Source organism: Notothenia coriiceps, unplaced genomic scaffold (assembly GCF_000735185.1).
Source record: "Notothenia coriiceps isolate Sejong01 unplaced genomic scaffold, NC01 NC01_scaffold00032391, whole genome shotgun sequence".
Taxonomy (NCBI): Eukaryota; Metazoa; Chordata; class Actinopteri; order Perciformes; family Nototheniidae; genus Notothenia; species Notothenia coriiceps.
This window is the reverse complement of record NW_011365092.1, coordinates 200,231-223,351: the sequence shown is the minus strand read 5'-3', so window position 1 is coordinate 223,351 and position 23,121 is coordinate 200,231. Positions and strand designations below refer to the sequence as shown.

Genomic DNA, 23,121 nt, shown 5'->3' with positions numbered 1-23,121 from the left:
TGTGTGTGTGGGGGGGCGCAACAGCGGTAATTAAAGTTTAAAAGTCTTGGTTGCATTACGCAAACTAATAAACTCTTATTCTAACTAGATTGGGATCATGTGGTGAGTGTGCAGCTTGATATTAACTGAGCACCCTCTGTAATTAGATTACTGGGAAGCTGTCATGTGTTTGTGTTCACCCTTCAGAGCAAAACCCAGATAATTTGATTTATTGCTTTAGAAAAACACTTAGTAGTTGTGCAATGCAAAGTACCAAACTTTAGGGTGTACATCATCGTAATAAAGGGCAAACCGTTCACTTGGCTGACTTCCTGATTTGTGTTTTCCTCCATTTCCTCTCTCTTTTTCCTCCAATGTCTCCTCCAAAGGTTCTGGCTTGCAGACTGTCACCAGATTCCTGAGACGGTGGGTCTAGCGTCTCAGTTATACCGGGAGCTGATCTGCGTGCCGTACCTGGCCAAGTTTGTGGTCTTCGCCAAGATGAACGACGCAATCGAGGCTCGTCTGCGCTGCTTCTGCATGACAGACGACAAGGTGGACAAGACCCTCGAGCAGCAGGAGAACTTTGAGGAGGTGGCCCGGAGCAAAGATATCGAGGTGGGGTTGTGGATAAAGAACAACTTTGAAAAATGTAAAAAAAAATGCATTATACGTTTTATCAACCACATCATTTTGATCAATCTACTTCCGTAGGTTCTCGAGGGCAAGCCTATCCACGTGGATTGCTATGGCAACCTGTCCCCTCTCGCCAAAAGTGGACAACAGCTTGTTTTCAACTTTTACTCCTTCAAGGAAAACAGACTTCCTTTCAACGTGAAGGTATAAAATATACCCCTCCTAAAACCCTCTCTCTCTGCTAGCATCGTCTGTCTCATTGTGGAGTCCTTTGCAAATGTTGTCAGAAATGTCAGTTCACCCTCTCCTAATTGGCTCGACATTTATAGCAATTTGCTTCTTGCGGTAAATGTTGTTATGCTTCCCACAGCAACACACTATAACTCAATTTTTTGTCCTAGATTTTGACGCTAACAGCAAATGAAATGTACTCTGCCTGTTATATCCTTACATCTATTTAGTGTATGACGATATTCACATTTAGGAAGTGGAAATAGGTTAATGTTGTAATAAATGGAGAAAACTCTACTCCTAGAGAAGGGAAGAAAAGCATTTTTTTTTAACAGGGTTGTTATTGAAAGTATTTGTCATGGTCAACTCGTGATGCAATTTTTTTGCTGTCCTCAGATCAGAGATATGGGCCAGGAGCCGTGTGGCCGCCTCTCCTTCCTGAAGGAGCCTAAATCCATTAAAGGCCTTCCACAGACTGCCATATGCAATTTGAATATCACACTGCCAAACCACAAGAAGGTAGGATCCCCATGTTTGAATTGCTCACCTGTTTAGGCCATATCATACCATCTACATGTAAATTAAATTGAAATACAGAAAGGGATGTTGTCCGGACATCGAGAGGAGCCATTGAAGTTCATTTGGTCTAGAAAGGACTGCCTGCTGCTTGTGTCTTTTATTAGTGTTAAAGCCTGTGCCAGTCATAAGACCCCACAACGTACACATGCAGCCACACATGCACATCGTGCTTTGGTCTATTGCCTGGCCCACTGTGGGTTCATAAGAATTCTGCAAGAAGACGGCTCTTCTCATTTGTTTGTTTGTTGTGGTATTGATTGATCACAAGAAACTGAAATTGTTTTGCTTTTGCTTTTGTTATGTTGCTGTTTATTTTGTATTAACCCCATAGATTATTTCTGATGCCTTTTGTTGTTTTTGCTGCTCCATTTTCACCCCCTGATTTTTTTTATTCCCGCCTCCCCGCTCACTATAACGTCCCTGCTCTCCATTGTGTCATCTCTCTCCTCTCCTGCAATGCATCTTGGAATACCACAGGATTTGGAGTCTGATCCTGATGATGAGGTAAAACAGATTCTTCATCATCACATGGAACTGCTTCTTCTTTGTCGTCCTTTTTGTTGGCTTTACTGCAGTGGTAGATATGCGTGTCGCAGATATTTTGTCTCTGTACTGTTCCTTGGTGTAACCAATGCTTCTGACTGCACGTTTTTTTTACACAGCTACGTCATTGCTGAAGTGACCCCGTGTAGTGCATGAGTGGAAATGGCAGTTATTTTAATCAGCAAGGATTTATTTATTATTGTCTTCATCCCAAAGTGCAGTGGAGCCAATTGCTGTGCCACACCTCAGCTTGTTTTCCATCTCTATCTTCCTTTCCATACATGTCCAACAGGAAATCACCATGTCTCCATCTATACTATTAACTCAAAAGAGGTTTCACACAGGACTATGTTACCTTTTTTTCAGCTAAAGATGAAACCCTAACCCTTATCATGTGTCTTCTTAGTCATCGTTTTTGTTGTATTTGGGGTTTCCTTTATCCACCCTTGTCCGTTGCTTGTGTGTAACAGGGAATACTAACTCCCCAGTTGCAAACATTTATAGGAGACTTTCATCAAAGAGAGATTATTTTTTATGTTTTAGTATTACATGTAGTGACCACGTGTAGTTATTAGTCAACATAAATATATCAACCCTCTTCCCATATAAAATGTTGATGTTGGACGATTCGGCACCCAGATTGTGTTTGAGTAAAAGCAATGTTCCAACATTCAACATAAAAATAAATGAAAACCATAAATATTTTAGCTGTGGGTTAGATGCTTGATTTATATTGGGAAATGTAAATGATGGTTTACCTAATAATGATGTATCGCTCAGATAATTAAAATGTAGTTGAATAGGAACAAAAGCAGCATGCTCCGGTACAGTACGCGACGGTATGCACCTGAAGAGTTGGTTCGCTAATCCTAACCCTAACCCTAACCAGTTAACATAGAATAAGAAGAGCACAAGCGAATCTCGCTGACTGAGGAGCCAAACATCGCCCGTGTGGACGTTTTTCACAGTTTCAGCGGAACAAATCACAATTGATTTTTTTGAGGACACAAACTCTGATCACTGGCATGAAAGATAGACCAACATTCATCACGCCAAGCTCCACTCCTTTACCTTTCGCCTCGTTATTAACTGCATTGGCACTTAATGTTAACATATACTGTAAATCATGTAATGGCGAATTGTCCATTATGAACATAATTCCTGGAGATGGGCTGAAGTCCTACTGTCCGAATCTCAAAATTGACACAATTATGAGTTTTTTAAAGAGGTGTACTTTGTCACCACATTTGACGATCTGAGGAATGTGTCTTCATGTTAAGAGGGTCTCTGTTTGACTCACAAAGCTTACTGGGAGTTGGATTTTGCCCATACTAACTTTTTACTAGAGTAGGCCATTAAGAAGGCACATAATGCCTGTAGTTATGACATTGAGAAATGCAGTGAATGAAGGATGCAGGGAAACAGTCCATTACTCTCCAGAGGAGACACCACAGCACACCTGCAGTGCCTCCTTGTGACAGTACTAACAGCATGTGCTGATTCACTAAAATAAAAAACAGCATTCGTGCACTGCAGTATTTAAGTTAACTACATAACATTATTATTTAGACCTCATTCTGATAGGTCAGAATCACATTTCACCATATTTTTTATGTTAAAGCATCTTTTGTTCTTTTTTGTTTGTTTCAGACTGAAAAGCCAGAACGACGTCATACCTTTGCCTCCTTAGCTTTGCGTAAGCGCTACAGCTATTTGACCGACCCAGCAGCGAGTGAGTTTCCCATTTTTACCTTACATGACATTTTTCAATTGATTTCAGATATTTATGTGATTTCTATTAGCTTTAGTCTCTAAAGGTCCCTTTATATAGTGTACATATTTTCATATAGCCACAGTATAGAAGGAGATCTACCTGACAACTTGTTCATGAATCATTTCTTCTATTCACCTGATACAAACTCTTTAATCATGTCATTCATCAACCATTTGCATGGTTTACTGTGTGTCACGCTTTGCTTACCCACCCCATGTTGACAAAAAGTCTCCCTGTTTCAACTGTTATGTTATCTTACATTTCTGGAAACACTGGGATTCAATGTCTGTCTGTTCATTTATCATTTGAGCAAAAAATGTTTTGATTCATGTTGAATAAAATATTATTTTCAATTGTTCTCATTTTCTGGTGGCCATTTCACTCTTATTGGCTTTATGATTGTGTGCGGCTGTGTATATCAATGTGGTAACGGGTTGCACTTTACATTAACTTGATTTCCCCTACTCTGAAGATAGTGTTTTTAGGGATAGTTTTGATATTCTACTTTGTGTATTATCAGTACATTGAAGTTATTCAAATTCTGGGGAACTGTCTGTGTTTCATTATTCCAGCCTTGACCATCCAAGTCTTTTCTGCAAAAAAGTATTTTGTTAACAATCATTTGATATTATTTAAAATATATTCATAGTTATGACTTGAGAAACGCTGATTTAACAGAAAAACACAGAGCCAATTTAAATATGGCTTTAATTGCAGAGCATTCTGAAAAGGCATGAATGGCTGATTTACTTTTCCCTTTTTGTGAAGTGCAACCTCGTATTTTATTATAAGTCAAGACCAAACAAGTAAAGTGTATTTTGTTTACTAATGCTATACACTTGTGGGGTCATCTCTGGCATTGAAATGAACTAAATGAAAGGATAAACACATGTCAATCAAACATGTACTGTAAAAGACACTGTTGCAAGAAGGCAAATAGATTTAAGCACATCAAAAGTCAATGGAACTGTATTTATTGTTTATCATGTCATTTTCTGTCAGGTCTACCATATGTCAACATTTTGTTCAAATACATGCTATGTTCTTTATCAGGTGTGTTTTTTCATTATTCACTGATTATAAGACCATCATTTGTCATATCATCCTGGAATTTTTAAATAGGGGCCTTTATAACAATTCATGTCTAAAGAAATTGTCTTGCTGAAGTGAATATTGCTGTTTCTGACTGACTCAAATTTCTCTTTCTGGTTTTTATGTTTTATTTATAATTATTTCCGTTACTTTTTATTTTGATTTCCTTATTGCTTTGATTTAAATTATTGTTGAAGAAACAACTGATCGGAGCTCGCCGAGAACACAGCCTTCTAGCTACCCTCACAAACCTGTCTTTTCAACGAGATCTTATCAGGCGTGGTCGCCTGTTCCTGTCGCCGTCGCTGGCCAAGCCAAGTCTGGGTTTGGCTCCATCTCCAGTTCGTCATCCAACACGCCCTCTGCCTCTCCATTAAAGTCTGTCTGGTCCATCAACTCTGCCTCCCCCATCAAGACAAACATCCCCGGATCACCCGCCTCTTCAATACAGTCAGTTAATGAAATGGCCTCTCCCATCAGATCTTACAGAACTATCTCCTCGCCTATAAAAACGGTAGTCCAGCAAAACCAGTACCCAGTCCAGGTCTGCCCCAGCCCCCTGGCCTCACCAGGCAGAAGTACCCCAGATTCTATGTCAATGAAAGGACTGGCAGCATTGTCTGCTAGGACCTCCCCTATAACTGTTTCTGCAGGAGGAAGCCCTCTTCTTGAGAGAGCATCGATAAGCTTGACCCCACCAACCTCTCCCAAATCATCTCTGAGTATGTTCAGTTCACCCCTGCCTTACAAGACCATTATGGGTGGCTCCAGTTGCGCTGCATCTTCCTCCTCACCTATAAAAACAGTCCCTGGTCTTTCCTCTGTACGTTCCTTTGCCTCAGACGTCACTGGTCCTGCAAGAAACCTTTTCTCATCTCTTACGTCTCCACTTAAATCCAACACCCCTCCAAGCGCTGCAGCTCTTATTAATGGAACTGTGTCGCCTACACAGTACCGCTCTTCATCCCCAACATCTCTTCTCGCAAACAGTCTTCAAGAGAGAATACAAGCCACCACCAATGCCGCAACGACAAGCGTCAATGCAGCCTTTGAGGAGGTTGAAAAAACATTTAATTCTTGTTCTGCAGGCTATGGCACTCTGAAGTCTTTGTCCTCTTCTCCATCATCCTCATATCAGTCAATTAGATCATCAGCTTCTAATTCACTCTACGCCTCTTTAAGATCCCCTCCTAACGCCACCACTGCTGTAACATCTAGTACAATGACTGTTCCAGTGTACTCAGTTATTAACGTGCTGCCAGAGCCTCAGTTCAAGAAGTTACCTGAGGTGTCCAAGTCAGCTGCTGCCCTTCTGTCTCCTCGAAAGACAGTCCCAGTTGAGGTGAATGCTCACATGCAGTCTTCCTTTGCCAGAACTCTTTCCCCAATGAAAACCCCTCATTTTCCTCCTGGTCTGAAATCAAACACTACATCACCACTATCATCCAGTCAAGAGATTCTGAAGGATGTAGCCGAAATGAAAGAGGACTTGATACGAATGTCAGCCATTTTGCAGACAGACCCAAATTCCACAGCCAATAAAGGATTTCAGTCTGATTCTGCCAAAGAGGCTAAGATAGAAGATGAGGAGCCATATAGAATTGTGGAGAAAGTAAAGCAAGATTTGGTAAAAGTGAGCCAAATCCTTACTAAAGATGCTGTGAAAGATGGTAGGGTTACCCATGCGAGGGGTTCTTTGGACGACATACACTTCTCAAAAGTACAAGTTGAACAGCCTCCAAGCAACTGGAGCTATCCGCCAAGATATGAGACTGTGGTTCCTCAAGCAAAATCAAAAACAATACCAGATAGAGATTTCAATCTTTCCAAAGTAGTTGACTACCTGACCAATGATGTTGGGAGCAGCTCTTTCTCCAAAATGCACGACACAAAGCATAAAGCAGATGAGGGCAAGAGAGAAGGAGAGGGCAAGGAGAAGCAGAAACGTGTCTTAAAACCCACCATAGCAGTTCAGGAGCATAAGCTCAAAATGCCTCCAACAAACATGCGCTCTTCCCTTTCAGACAAAGAGTTCAGCAAAGTAGCAGATGTGCTCTTTGGAGCAGACACTGTGCTAGACTCACCTGATGATATCTCACATGAGCAAGATAAAAGCCCCCTCTCAGACAGTGGCTTTGAGACCCGCAGTGAAAGGACACCCTCTACTCCTCAAAGTGCTGAGGGAATGGGTCCCAAGGCCCTTTTTCAGGATATCCCAGTTCCCCCAGTAATCACTGAGACTAGGACTGAGGTTGTACATGTCATCAGGAGCTATGAGCCACCAGAGGATAACAAACAACCTGCAATGGAGGATGCTCATCCTGTCAGATATATTGATTCAGACTTTAAAGGGCATCTAGCTACATCAAGTCCAGATCAGAATAAATGCTATTCAATAAAGGTCAGCCCTGATGAAGATCCAATGGGAAAAGGGATGAGGGTAAAGGAGGAGACTCACATCACTACAACTACCAGGATGGTGTACCACAAACCACCTGGCAAAGAAGCAGCATCGGAGCGCTGTGAGGAAACAATGTCTGTGCATGACATAATGAAGGCTTTTCAGTCAGGCAAAGACCCTTCCAGAGAGCTGGCTGGACTTTTTGAACACAAGTCTGGCAACGAGGAAACATCTCAAAGAGTCCTCGAGGACATCTCCAAACCTAAAGTTGAAAGAATAATTGAGGTACACATTGAAAAAGGCAATAAAACAGAACCAACTGAGGTCATCATCAGGGAGACGAAAAACCATGCAGAGAAGGAAATGTATTACTACCCAGGGAATAGACAGGAAGAGGATGAGCCTGAGGAATCACTTCCAGTGTACCTTGACTCCCCCAGAGTAAACACACCCATGTCACAAGAGGAAGACAGTCGCCCTAGTTCAGCCCAACTCATGTCAGATGACTCTTATAAAACACTTAAGCTACTTAGCCAGCAATCTGTCGAGTACAATGATGATGAATCATCAGAGCTTAGGGGAGAATCGTATAATTTTGCAGAAAAAATGCTTCTCTCTGAGAAATTTGACCAGTCTCATTCTGACACAGAGGAATATCTGAGAGATAGGTCTCGCTTCCACTCACCAGACAGAAGCAGTAGCAGTGAGGGTAGATCAGGTGGGCCGAGGACAGAGTATGTCTTTAGGTCGTCGAGAAATGTGTATGACAAATCTGGAAGAATGGCAAATGTTGATGATAACTTTGACAAACTAACACTTTTGCAGTACTCGTCTGAGCCTGGTAGCCCAAAGCAATCCGTTTGGATGCGTGTGTCTGATGACACACAGAGTAAGGATAGAGAACAGCTTATCTACGAGGACAGAGTGGACAGGACTGTAAAGGAGGCAGAGGAAAAACTCAGTGAGGTATCTCAATTCTTTCGAGATAAAACCGAACAGTTAAACGATGAGCTCTCGTCTCCAGAGAAGAAGTCTCGAAGACCTGACTTCAGGGAATCACGATCGGGCCCGAGTTCTACACACAGCAGTCCAGAGAGGTCAGCTTATAGAAGTGGGGCTAGTGGAGAAGAGTGGAGCCGAGAAAGGCTTAGGGACAGATTCAGCTCCAGTGATAGAAAATGTGCAAGCTTACCTAGTAGTCCAGAGAGGAGAGTATTGATACACTACAGTGATTCAGACGCTAGAAAACAAGGAGATGGTACATCACAGGGAAGCACAGGAGAAAGCCCTAAACCTTTTCAAATGTCTTCCTCCAAAGTAAGTGCAGTGAGGCTGAAGTTTGAGCAAGACGCTCAAAGGCAAGATAGGAGTTCTCAGGGTGGCCAAGATTCAAATCCCCCTATTAGGAAACTTCAGGAAAGTAAGCTACCAGTGTATCAGGTGTTCACAGGACCAAGCATTCCAAAAACGCCAGACAGTCCGGGAAACCAGAGAAGATGTTTAGATAGTGAATCAAATAAGTTCTCCCCCAAGCATGAGACCAGTGGAAAAGACCAGGAAGATAAAAAGTTATTCAAAACATGGGAGAACCAAGACTATGGAAAGTATAAACCCCAATCTCCCAAAGTATCTCATTCTTTAATCCATGATTCTATGAAAGATGGCAATAATAGTGATTCCCAAATGCAAGAAACCACTAAGAAAATAATATACACAGAATTCGTTGTCCATGAAAGTCCAAATAGCAACGATGGTCTAAAAAAAAACTCGGAATCGCAAATTCCTTTAAGAAAGCCTTGTAATTTCTCGGAAATTCAAAAATCCACCACATTAAAATTAGATTCCACTGTTGAACAACAGGAAAGGCCAGGGTCTCACATACCTACTTTAGCTAGAAGTCGATTACACAGTAGCTCTGACTCCAACAAGTCTACTCGTGGATCATCCCTAGGAAAATCAACAGATTCATCAGACGGTAGCCTATCAAATGTAGTGTGTAACGGTGTTGATGGTGACCAAGCAGATTATTTGGGTGAAATAACTCCTGTAGTTGTCACAGAGGGTTTCAAAGATATTAAACCCCTTCCTGTCTATGTTAGTATCCAAGTAGGAAAGCAGTATGAAAAAGAAACAGCCTCGGGGCAGCTGGGAACATACAAACAGATAGTAAGCCATGAGAGTAGGACAGTGCAGGAGACTAGAGGTGCATTTTACACTGTCAAGCAGCCGTCTCCATTTCCCCAAGGAAGTCCAGAAGATGACACTCAAGTGACTTTCATGGACAGCTCTGGGAAAAGTCTTGTGACCCCTGAGACACCAAGCTCAGAGGAGGTGAGTCTGGTCTCAAAAACACCAGAGTCTGTGATAGGCTTCATGCCTGGCATGCCAAGCCCTATCCCTGAGGAATCTGAGGAAGAAGACGGAAAGACCTTCATCTACAAGGGGCCATCAAAGGAAAAATCCAAGCATGCTTTCCCAGAGAATCACAGTAGAAAACAGGATGCAGAGAGACAGAAGTTAAAGGAGAAAAGAGTGGCTTATATTGAGTTTCCACCTCCTCCTCCTTTAGAGGCAGAGCAGTCCGACCCCGAGAAAAGGGGGTCTTGTGCTTCTTCTGAGGCAGAGACAGAGATGATTGAGGTTAACCTCCAAGAGGAGCATGATAGGCACCTCTTAGCGGAGCCGATCATCAGGGTCCAGCCTCCATCCCCTGTTCCTCCTGGAGCTGATAACAGCGACTCCAGTGATGATGAGTCCGTCTTCCATCCCATCCCTATAAAAAAGTACACCTTCAAAATGAAAGAGGAGGGAGATAAACACCAGATATCAAAACAATCTGAGAATAATGGCAATGATAATGAGTCTGGGATCAATGGTGTTGTAAAGGAGGAGGATGTTGACTTTGAACAAAATGGCAATGACCAGTCAATTACTGACTGCTCCATAGCAACCACTGCTGAATTTTCACATGACACAGATGCTACTGAAATAGACTCTTTAGATGGGTATGACCTTCAGGATGAGGATGACGGCCTGAGTGAGGACCCTCAATCATGTAGTATGTCCTTTGATGGAAAAACAACCGACCGCTCATTTAATCAGTCAAAGCTTGAAGTGATAGAGGAAGAGAAATGTGAAGAAGGGGGGGAGAATGGGAAGACTAAAACCAACACATCGTCAGCCAGTGGAGATGAAAAAGATTATACCCTCGAAGGAAGACATCCAGAAAGGCAGAGCTTTGCAGATGAATACTTTGGCTACCAACTTGAAGAGGAGCTAAATTCTACCTTTAAAACTGTTGCCACCAAAGGCCTGGACTTTGACCCCTGGTCTACCAAAGGGGGTGATAATGATGGAGTCTTTGAGTCCAAAACAAAAGACGACGATCCAAAGCCCTTTGGTTTATCGGTGGAGGACAAATCACAAGCTACAACACCTGACACAACTCCCGCTCGAACGCCGACTGATGAGAGCACACCGACTAGTGAGCCTAACCCCTTCCCGTTCCATGAGGGGAAGATGTTTGAGATGACGCGCAGTGGTGCTATTGACATGAGCAAGCGGGACTTTGTTGAAGAGAGGCTTCAGTTTTTCCAGATTGGTGAGCATTCCTCTGACCCTAAAACAGGGGAAAAGGGGAAAGGGGGCAAGATCCTGGGGGTAATTTCCTCTCAGTCAGGGGAGAGGGCCACTGTAGATGGCATGGTGAAGGTTATAGATACTACCACAGACAGCAGCACAACACCAACAACACCAGCAGCAACAACAGCGAAATGCAGCACTGCACAGCCTGGCAGTGACCCTGGCTATACCGGTACTGACGCCCCCACCTGTGAAGCCATAGCTGAGACCGCCTCCTCATGCACAATCACAGCCTCTAAGGTTGATCCCAAATTACGCACTCCTATTAAGATGGGCATAGCTGCTTCTATAACTGTGAAAAAGGACTCAGGGGATCTCACCGATTGTAAAGCTGATATCTCAGAGGGTCAGATTGTGCCAGAATACATCAGTATAGAGGGTCAGAGTACAGAGAGCCAGACTAGCAGACAGACAGAGCCCAAGTTAGAGAGTAGAGACTACCCTACTGAAAACTGCAACAACAACAATAACCTTGAGTCCTCCAGTGTTCAGGCCAACTACATTCAGTGTGGTAGTGTGGTGTTTAATTTGCAGTCCTCTTCTGAGCCCACTCTTCAAAAAGCTAGTAGGATAGAAACACTCTTCTGTAGGGAATTAGAAGTGGAGGTACACAACAGCAGTCAAGTGCAGGAGCAGACAAGTGAAGCTGTTAAAGAAAGTGAAGTAAGGCAGCCCAAGTCGAGGCTTCCAGTTAAAGCATCAGGGTGGTCATTTCACACGCAAGGAACAGCCATAGGCAAACAGAAGCCCAAACAAGTTTTGACGGTTGAGGTCAGGAAAAGAGGAGAGCCAGCCATAGCCAAAGTAGAACCAAGGTCTAGGATACCAATCAAGGATGTTAAAAAGAGCAGCCCTGCTGCCACAGCTAGCTCTCTTGCTTCTGTTCGGGTTACCTCACGTCCAACTAGGGCGTTGGACACAGGGAGAGCAGCCATACAGTTGCCCTCAAGGTTACCACTGAAGGACAGGCACCAGGTCAGCAATGTCACAGTTGAGGGAGCATGTAGACAGGCCAGGCAGGAGAATCCTAGTGAGGTTTGTAAGCGCACAATCGAATACTTTAAAGGCATTAGCGGGGAGACGCAAAAGTTGGTGGACCGCCTGTCAGAGGAGGAGAAAAAGACGCAGACAGAGCAGTCGGAGGAAGACAGCACCTCCCGGAGCACCTCTCTGTCGGACGCCTCCCAGCCTTCCCAGCCCTCCCAGCCCTCCCGCTCATCCAGGTCTGGTAGAGGCTCGAGGGCTGAGGCCGGGGCCGCGTCCGTAAGGGCAAAGGTGGCGACGACGGACAGGGCCTCCGGCAGTGAGAGGAGCAGGAGGAGTAGGCGGACTGGTGGGAAGGAGGGCAGTCAGGGACTCACAGGGTCTCGAACGCCTCCCATCGCGGAGATCAAGCCTAGTTTGTAAAACTTTCACACTATGTTTAAAATACATCTATATATTTATATATTTCACTTTTAGTTGCATGACATCGTTGTGATCGTTTGATGGATTGACTGGAATGCCTGTGGCGTGTTTACATATTCTCTTCAGAACAGTAGCTGTCATTTAAATTTATTTTTTGTCATTGATGTACTGTGTACTGTATTGTCTTTGTTGCAAGATTCTCTTCTCTCTGTTCCCCCTTTTCAACCCTTTTTAAACCTCGATTTAGTAGATGAGCATGCCAGTAGTAGTGACTGGTCCACTGGCACAACCAGTCCCTTTTTTAACAACTCCCTGGTCTGTCTGTCTATCTGTCTGTGCGGGGTGGCTACCAAGTTATTGCAGTAGTTTGTTCTTACTGAATTGTCATTTCAACTAGTGTTGGCAAAGAACACACGAACGCGTCTTTGCATGTTGACATTTTAGATTCTAACATAGACTTTTTCATCCTAGATTTGTAGAAAAACAAGTCTGTTGTTGAGATTCATGTTATGCTTTGTGTTGTGTGGTTCTCATGACAGTTACTGCCTGCCTAGAGGATACATACCACAAACAGTCACAGAGCACCACTTACTCTATGAACATATTTAAGTTGTCCATAATGTCTCTGATGTAAAATATCCTTTTCTTGCCATCCTGGGGAAAATGTAACCCATATCACACTTATATACTAACCATTATAGTATACATCTAAAACACAACATTGATTAATATTGTTAATTCTGATGAACAAGTGGCCAGAAAAGGAAAAGTATACACATGTTTATTTCTCTCTTACATTAGTGTAAATAAATAAATAAAGGCTACAAACAAACAAACAAACAAGTGTATAGGGGGAGAGGAATGTGAGGGTATTGATGAGTCATTGTCCTCCATCTTCCCAGGTCCCCAGAGTCCTTGTGAGCGAACAGACCTGCGCATGGCTATCGTTGCAGATCACCTGGGACTCAGTTGGACGGGTAAGAAACCTCCTGCATTGCATCTTTTCTCCCCCTGACTTCCTGTCTTTGGTCCTATCAGCCTCAAACCCTGTTATTTACTGCCATCTTCAGGCTGACAGAGCATATTACCACTCATCTATGCTGTTTTTATTTAATCATTTTAAAATGTAAATATATATGTATTGTACATTACTTTCTGCTGTCTGCATTTGCACTATGAATAAAATGTCAACATTAAAGGTTGAATATTTATGAGTTTCTTTCTGTGTCCCATCACAGAGCTGGCTCGGGAGATGAACTTCACAGTGGATGAGATCAACCACATCAGACTAGAGAACCCCAACTCTCTGACAGCACAGAGCTTCATGCTTCTTAAGAAATGGGTCAGTCGGGAAGGAAAAAATGCCACAAGTAAGACTATTTTTATAGTTGAAAATCTTACTCTCTGACTGTCTTTTTATTTCTTTCTCAATCTTTGTTCTCGATAAAAGGCACAAAAATGACAAACTTTTTGTCATTTAATTTTTTCAGTGTTTGTATAGCTCATCTTAAAGTTCCCTTCTTATTTGTCTTTCTCCGGTCTATCCTCCACACTGTACTTCTTTTGTATTATCATAACTCTAATATGTGGTGAAGATGCATACATGCACATTTGACTCTTCGGAAAAGTTTTTTTTTTTCATTTGCTCCAATGTACAAACTTTGTTTCATCTGATCTCAGGCAACTCAATAACATCTATGTGTGTTTTTCCACAGCGGATGCCTTATCTTCAGTGCTGACCAAAGTCAATCGGATGGATATTGTGACTTTACTGGAGGGCCCAATATTTGACTATGGTAACATTTCAGGCACGAGATGTTTTGCCGATGATAACGCTGTTTTCCGGGATCAGGCTGATGGTAAAGTTTAGCTCTGTCTAGCTGACCTCTTACCTCTCCCTGCTACCTTTATCTGGTGTGCCAATGCATGGATCACAAATGTTTAGTCCTGGTGCAAATCTCTAGAGAGGCTGATTTACAGTCCGATTTGGATTTTGTTTGAACAACTGGCTCCTATGTAGTTCCTCAAATGCATTCCTGATTAATATTCTTTACAGACATGCCATAGAAATGATTATATTATTCTTCTTATAAATTGCATCTATATATAGCCATGCTTGTAGACACTTGCATTAACTTGAATTGACTTCTGTTGAATTAATTACCATTTTCATTTAAATCAGGGTAAACATTCCTATACAAATCAAAATAGTGTATCCAGTTGTGACAAACGAGTAATATCCACTATTCCAATTCCATTCTTAGTGCATGCTGCATTCTACGTACTGCTTTAGATGTTTTTGCAATAATGTCTGACCTGAGTAGAAATGATTTAACCCTGTAGAGTCTGCTTTTCTTTGTTGGTTTAGTTTAGTTCTCATAGTTCTCCTCCAGTTCCTCTGAGCCTTCCTTGGATAGATGAGAGAATCTCTTCCTTTGTGAAATCAGGCTGCCTCCTCCGCCTCCTCCTCCTCCTCCTCTTCCTCCTGCCTCCCATCACCTCCCCGCAGCAGTATCTACTTCTGATAACGGCACATAGCAGCTCTTAACAAATCAAGAGTCATGTGCTGCCCTCTCCTTATCCATGCCTCCTCCTCCGCAAATCCTGAGTCATGTAATTCATTCATTGTCTTCTTGTGCACGCATGTTTCACACTAAACAATCTTTTATGTCTTCTTTTCCACTCCTCCTCAATTTTTTATTATTTTGCATCCTTTCCCATAGTTTGCATTATTATCCCCCTAACTCCTGGGAGCACTCAAGCTGCCTTCATCCTGCAGCCACCCGCCCCCTATTTTCCGACGCTGACCCCTCCACCCACTCCTCTTTCACCGACTGCAGCACCTCCCGGCAGCATCTTTTCCCTGCGCCGCTCTAAGAGTTATGAGTCCTCCATTTCGCTCAAAGACTTGGCACCTCCAGCGCAATTTGAATCGCCCCAGTTCAACTTCCTCTCACCGCCTCCCACCTGCCTCATCCCTCAGTGTCCCCCTGCTGATCCTTTTTCTTCCAACACGCCCTCACCTATCCCTCTCATCACCTCACCATTACCTTCCTCACCTGTTCCTCCTTCTTCTTTGATCCCGTCCTCCGCTAAGTCGGTCCCACCCTCCCCCACACTCCCCACTCCGGCTCCAATCCCTTCACAAGCTGAGCAAAACCCCTCCTCTTCAACATTATCTGGAGCTACCTCCGACCTGCCCTCTCATACTGCTGTCAACCACGTTGACTCCCCCTCTAACCTCTCTGAACCCCTCACCATACCTGTTTCTTCCACCCCCTCCTCACCCTCAGACATTGCCTCACCCTCTGTCACCCTGTCTCCAACTAAAGAGTCTTCGGTGACTCCGCTGGCCTCCCCCTCTCGCCCTGTCTCCCCTCTCTCCTTATCTACTCCCCCTCCCATCTCTCCCTCTGGGTCCCGTTGCCCCAGTCCTTCCTCCCCTCCCCTCCGCTCCCTGTCTCCCTGTCCTGCATGTCAGTGTACCTTTCCGCCCTCCACCCTCCCAACCCGAACACCCATTTACCCTTCCACAATGGAAGCCTTCATTTAGCATGCTTTAACCTTTTTCTGTTTCTTTTCCTTCCCACATCTCTCATCCGTCAAATATCTCATGTCATCTCATAACCGAACAAAGTATTAATATCTTACACTCATCACAATCCATACAATTAATATGGCCTTACATCACTTATGTATCCCACTTTCAATGTCTTACCTCACACTAACTGAAAATCAAACAACTATTTATTATCACATCATATCTTATTTTGTATTTGTGTTGAAAACTGAATTTTTTTTTTTAAACATGCACTTTAAAAAGTATTGCATGTATTTATTACATTTTATTGCATTAGCTTTGTGCATTTACACTTCAGTCTTTGTACCATCTTCCATGTCATACAGTGTTTGTGTTAGGGTGTGGGTGTGTGTGTGTTTCTCGGTGTGTTATTTTCCTTTGTGGCATGCTTCAGTGGGTGTCTGTCTCTACATTTGTCATCCTGTCACCTACAGATTTTCAGAGCATTCTAGCGGAGCTGCAGTCCCCCGCCGCACTGCACTCCAACCCCAACTTCCTGGAGCCCGAACTCCCCGTCACCCCCAACCCTGCCCTTGCCCACCACCAGCAACACCATTACCCAGACACCCCTTTGCTGGCCGACTCCCAGCCTCAGCCCCTGCCCTGGAGCCCGGGGATAGAGAAAGGCGGAGAGCCAGAAAGCCCCCCTAGGAGCCCCCCCAGACCCTGTGAGCTCGCCTTTCCCGTCCCAGTCTTTGTCCTCCCTGATCCTATCCCTCCCAAGTTCAGAAAGCCCCACATCGCCCTGAACGACCAGCTGCTTCTGAGCGAGGAAGAGGACAGGTCTTGTCATGAAATGGAGCTGATCTACAGGCCCAAGTCACAATCCCTCCCTGCGATGTGTGAGTTAGACGTTGACATGGCCTACTCCACATCTTCCCCTTCATTCTCATCAGTATCATCAATTACACCTTTATCGGACGACAGAGCACAAATTGGAGACGGAGGAGTGCAGATGGGTTCCCCCAATTGGGACCAGGAGGATATATGTTTGAGAGGAGGTGAAAAGGAAGTGATAGAGGAAATAGAAAAGGTTGTGGCAGAGTTAGTGGATGGAAATGGATTTGTGGAAAAGTGGCTAGAGCAGGACTTGATTAAAAACGTGGAAAGAAAATGTGAGATGATAACAAAAGATAGGTGCGAGCTGGAAGAGGAGAATATCATCTTGGCAGAAGAGAAGGATATGATAAATGATGGGGATAACGGGACAGCCTGCGAGGTGGATGAGGTGAGAGATGTGTCAGAAGAGCAGCATAATGTGATAGAAATTGGGCATGAAGTGGAAAAAGGTTCTAACTCAGAGGCAGAGGCTGTCAAACAGGGTATTGATGAAATAGCTGAGGTACACAAATGTGAAAGGGGCAGTCAGGAAAGGGTCTACCACGATGACAGAGTGGATGATGGACAACTGAGGTTTAAAGAGGACCAAGGGAGTCAGTCCGTAGCTCTCCTCTCCCCTCGAGCCTGGGTTGAGGCACTCGGGGAACGTCAGCCCAGTGAGTCTGAATCCAATGAGGAAGAGGAGGAGGGAGACAGAGACAAAGAAATCCCAGAAGGATCTCTGTTTGAGGAGGTGGAGAAAGAAGAAGGCTCAGAGGACAAGAAGGAGGACGCAGAGATGACTGAAGCTCAGGAGGCTCTTGATCAGGTTGAACAGGCAGAAAAAGAAGTGTGTTCACTTTCAGGTTGGCACAGTGATTCATCCAGCGTCAATGTGGAACCTCCGACGCCCGGCCGCAGTGTCAGCTCCGACCTGCTCGACAGGCGGGAAAGGTAACGTAATATAACACTATAGGCTCCCTCCTAGAATAACAAAAAATGTTGGGAGCACTTTTTATGGTATTCATGTACAAATGACTTACAAACATATTTATAATGTGTTCTGATTGGCTAATAGCGCGGTATATTCTAAATTATAGTATTTATACTCATAAATATTCATATTTATTTATACAAATAATCATAACATATTATAGGGCATTTTAAAAATAAATTGTTGTCATTTTGGTTAACTTAAAGGAAAACAATGCCCACTAATAGTTTATTATTCCCAGCTTGTTATGACAACTTAGAGTAAATCATAATCACAATATAATGCACAGTCCATGTAAAAACTAAATGTATACATAAATATGTGACCCCGGTGCGTCGGGGAACTCACGCAGCGTCAGAAAATAAAACCCTCTCTCTTTTCCTCCGTACCCAAATCTTTTAAAAACGGGTGTACAACGAGCGGATACAGATTCCATCCGAACTGACGTCAAATCGGCAGCGGACCCACAGAAAGTTGCTATCAGAAACAATGCCTGACGTGTTTTGGACGTAATCTCGTCTTTGTTTACATTAGCAAGCCTCGCTAACACTCAGAGCTATCCTGTACTGTAGAGCACGTGTGTTTAAAAAGCAGGAAATAAAAAAAGGAACTCACCTTGTGATAAACCTGCAAGAGAAAAAGAATTTGAGCTTCATATTGTTTCAGAAATAATCCTTGATGTGGTTTAGAACAGGATGGCGTTTTATCACAGCAGAATTTAANNNTCATGGCACAATTCAAACGGGATCAAAAGATAAGTTTTCTCTCTCCATTGACTTCAATGTATTATTTTTTCGGAATAAGGTCCCATGATGCGGAAGTAAGTGGGCGTGACTTCGCCACTCTATCTCCGGTAGAATTCTGATCAGGCATTAGCTCCGCCTCCTCTTTTTTGTTTTTCAAGCTAAGGACCCAAAATCCGCGTTTCTCTAACAGGGCTGCAAAAGAGGGGTATGAGCAGTATGAGGCATGGCTATAATGGGTGATCTGTTTGCTATTTTAAGCAAAAAACTTCACAGACATGTTTTGTATAGGTATGGCCCTATATGTTTCAAATATAGCATGATAGGTCCAATTTAAAGCAAATATTGTAGTGACAGTCTGTCCTCCATGTGGTGTCCCTCACCAGGGCACCCGCAGCACTGCCCCCTGCTGGCCGGACATTCAAACTGCACATAGCCCTTATGTCAGCAAACTCATCACTTCATCTAATGAACCTTTCTCACAGGGAATAAATATACACTTCAACCTTAAAATAAAAAAGCTGCTTCATTATTTTTAAGATTCGATCCTTTTGAGGTCACGATAAGTGCATTCCGAGATTCCCCGGGTGCAATACCAGTGAATCAATAATCTTAGTCAATTTGAATAACATACAGAGACAGAGATATAGGAATATAATGAAAGCTTCAAAGGGCTTCAATGTCATATTTATATACTCTCCAGATTCAGTACATTTATCTGCATTCTTGTAAAATATAAAAGTGTGAAGTCCATAGTAATGAAGAGTTTATGTTTAGGAGCGGTGACCATCTCTGAGGAGAGGAAGGTGTGTACAGGATCTGAGAAGTTCTTCAAAATGTGTGAATCCAATGAGGTAAGAACCACACGTGTGAACACGTTTGAATAACACACAATAGGATTTATGACTTTTGTCAACAAAAGAGAGAAAGAGATAAATGACCGCTGCTTGTGTGTTCCAGCTGGACCTGACCTTCCATCTGTTCGTGTGCACACTGGCAGGAGCAGGAGCCGCTGTCATCGCCATGGTGATTGGAGTTCTATTTTCTCTCAGTTCTCACTCTCAAACACACCTAAAATGCAATTATTTAGCGCCTCTCTATTCTTCAAATAATTCAAACTGCTGTTACACATCTCCCCTTCAAACACACATTCATACACTGATGGCAGAGCTGTCATCAATGTGCCAAATCGCGATCATCTAACTTAATGCTGATTTACACACTCGATCACAGCCGCTGGACATGAGGCAGAAAATGAATCCAGGCAGATAAAGTTCAATCAATGAAACAAAGATGCCTAAAGTTCTGTCTTAATCTGGTTCTAAATGATAGACTAAATCTATGTACCCGTGAAGAAATACACATTTTGTTATCTTTATTCACATGGAGAGGACTCCACATGGCATTGTCATTGGAGCATATCACTCACATCTGTCTTTATACTGAAAGAAAAACATCTTACATTGGGAAAGTATTTATAAAAAGACTGGTGAACATTTTCTTCAAAACTAAAACCAACAAATTAGGGTCTAAAAGTAAATTGTATGCATGCACACCCCCCAGGTCCACTTCCTGATGGCTCTGGCTGCTAACTGGGGATATCTGAAGGACGCCAGCCGGATTCAGAAGTATGAGGACATCAAGTCCAAAGAGGAGCAGGAGCTGCACGACATCCACTCTACACGCTCCAAAGAACGCCTCAACGCGTACACATAAACACACACCTATGGAGAAACAACACACACACACACACACACACACACACACACACACACACACACACACACACACACACACACACACACACACACACACACACACACAAAAATGCCTAAACACACAATACATGAGTTAAAATGCAAACAATGCAAACATGGATTCAAATAATGATTAGTATGCAGAAACATTATGACTAGGAAGACACAATGCAGTAGATCATTGGCTCGGTGACCTATGCTAACACTTTAGCATCTGCTATGTTGGTTTGCTCCATTCTTTTCTTCACCCTGACGTTTGAGTGAAAGGCCTCACGATGTACCTCAGAAAGCACTTCCCTCCTTAGAGGAGAGGAGATTGCATTCTGCTAAATCTGATTACAAGATAGCTCGATTAGAAATGTTTCAAAAGGAAGTCTGGCTATGAACTATAAGGTCTCTGTGATATTTCTATTAAGCCTACATTTACCAAGGCCGGCCTCAGACTTTTGGAGCCTTAAGCGTGGAGTGCCCCTTCACACCCCAATTCACCAAAGTAGCTGTGCAATGTGGGAATGTGCAGAACAATCTACGGTAACTGGCCAGAAATCATATAAGGCAACCAAAATAGCCATGAGAAGGCACTTCAACTTTTGCAAAATAAAAGAAAGTACAGTGCATGTTAAACATCGCACAAGAAAAATGCAAGATGATAACATTAAAAGAAAGAAAAACAATGAGCAGAAGACCCCAAAGAGATGTCATTTAATCTGATTGTTTGTTGCCTGAAGCATCCAGTGTGCTGATGTTTGGGCCAGCTGTGCTTTTCCTTTTTATTTTTTCCTGAAAGGTAGAAAGAACATTTGTCTTTGTTTTACTGGCTGACCATCCATCACTAAGCATAGCCATATATTAAATTATAGCATGGTGACCACCACAGCTGTCTGCAGATCTGCTGAGAGATGTTAGCATGGCACACACAGTCAATAATCTACAGAGCACACACACACACACACACCCACCCACCCACACACACACACACGCACACACACACACACACACACACACACACACACACACACACACACACACACACACACACACACACATAGATGTGGCTGAATGGTCTGTTTTATATGATGGTGTAATGCTGTGTCGTGTCGTATCGCCACATTTTGATGACAGTATTGCAGAGAAATATGGTGCCCAAGGAAATGAGAACCTCCTGGGTACAAATGGGTAACTTTGATGACTGCCCCCTCTAACCCGACCCATCCTCAACTGGAGCCCGGTTTCATTAGAGATTCTTACTGAAATGAAAAATATTTTATTGTGATCATAATGAACGATATGTTGATTGAGAATAGTCTCAGATGAAGATGATGTCAGAAATGATCCCATGATATCGCTTTATTCTACTCTATAAGTCATGTCGGGTTCCTTAAGCTCATTGCGTTAAAGCTCTTAAGGTCATGTCCATCAACTAGTGAAATGGGGGCTCTGTGTCCCCCCCTCTCCAGTTTGTGTAAACTGGTGATGTGTCCTCAGAAACAGCACATCTTAGCAGCCCAAAGTATTTTAAACATGTGTATGTCATGTTCTCATTAGTCTGATGAATAATGATTTTCTCACTTTTTGGAATTTTGCCACATTTATATCAGTATTATTTATATGTAATTTTTAACATTGAGGGTATTTTAACGGGGTAGGTGTGTGTGTGTGTGTGTGTGTGTGTGTGTGTGTGTGTGTGTGTGTGTGTGTGTGTGTGTGTGGGGGGTGGGTTATATCACTTTCACATTTGTATTTAATGATTCATAATGATATATCTAAGTGGTTCTGCACATGCACACAAATACACACAAAACACATGCACATGCATATAACATCTTGAGAGTTTCTTTTGATTTGATTTTCACATTTCCTTCAACAAGCCCTAATGAGACCAAAAAGACCAATCAATTGTACGATTGATTTGAAAAAATCACTACTAAATACGATTCATCTGGGGCCTCATGTATAACGCCGTGCGTAGGATTGACGTGGGAAGGTTGCTTACGTAGTAGACATCCGAAAAATAGGTCCATACATTTTCCGCCACTTTCCGATTCACCAAACATTGCGTACGGGCGAGGAAAGTGCGTATGGCACTCCCTACGCCTGTTTCCCTTTATAAATCACAACCGACTCGAAAAGCGGTGCAGCTTTTACGGGCTTCACGTAACGCCCATGTTTGCCTATAAATAGTCAAAGAAACGCCCTTTCATTCATTCATTTTGACTGACTGCATGGAGAAGAACGCAGGAAATGACGACAGAACAGCTACAAAAAACATCTCACATCGTGTCAGATGTTGGTTATTTTGGGGAGGTCGAGATAAATCATATTGTTTGGTGGATGCAGTTTGAACCAGAGTAGCAGCATGGAGGTCGGATCGCCACCTAAATAAATAAATAAGTGGTCCGAAAAAGGTTAATGACAAAAAATATATAGCCTTCCTCAGGCAGTGTGTTTGTACCGGGGACAGGAGACCCCCCTTAATGAGAAACTGTAAGAAATGATCGTGGAATCCCTCCGGAGTGGAGTCATGACGACTGGATCTGAATTATGTTTTTGTATTTGGCGGTTTGTGTCCCAGCTGTCGATCAGCTGTGCGCAGCGTCTCCACTGCAGCAACACTATATCCACCAGTTAAAGGAAATACAAATGTGTTGTGTTATATTAGCTGTACAATTTACCACATATGATGCTCTTAGTTTCCATACCTCCTGTGTTTTATGAGCGACTTATCAAGTCTTGGCAAACGGCATAAAACACGATTAAACATGTATTAAACATATATAAAACCATGCTCGTATCTACAACCTATAGAAATGCAAAACGGCGTCAGTTTAGACGTAATTCTGTCCTCCTGCTTACCGCATCATTTATGAGAAAACATTTCATAACATGAACGCAACATATTCGAGGTGGTTTTAAATAACATGTCTGTATTTATTTATTTCTCCAA

The 23,121-nt window shown here is 43.0% G+C and overlaps 2 protein-coding genes across 2 annotated transcripts in view; one reads left to right on the top strand and one right to left on the bottom strand.

The window, feature by feature from the left end:
• taf6l (TAF6-like RNA polymerase II, p300/CBP-associated factor (PCAF)-associated factor) overlaps positions 1 to 23,121 on the bottom strand; it is a 358,002-nt gene that overhangs the window by 144,039 nt on the left and 190,842 nt on the right.
• ank3b (ankyrin 3b) overlaps positions 1 to 23,121 on the top strand; it is a 139,556-nt gene that overhangs the window by 107,053 nt on the left and 9,382 nt on the right. The window contains exons 32-40 of the mRNA XM_010788977.1: positions 369 to 597; positions 694 to 819; positions 1,243 to 1,365; positions 8,775 to 8,803; positions 9,742 to 9,767; positions 13,187 to 13,261; positions 13,523 to 13,654; positions 14,000 to 14,143; positions 16,299 to 17,637. Coding sequence (XP_010787279.1) covers positions 369 to 597; positions 694 to 819; positions 1,243 to 1,365; positions 8,775 to 8,803; positions 9,742 to 9,767; positions 13,187 to 13,261; positions 13,523 to 13,654; positions 14,000 to 14,143; positions 16,299 to 17,637 — 2,223 coding nt within the window. The remainder of the gene's footprint in view (positions 1 to 368; positions 598 to 693; positions 820 to 1,242; positions 1,366 to 8,774; positions 8,804 to 9,741; positions 9,768 to 13,186; positions 13,262 to 13,522; positions 13,655 to 13,999; positions 14,144 to 16,298; positions 17,638 to 23,121) is intronic.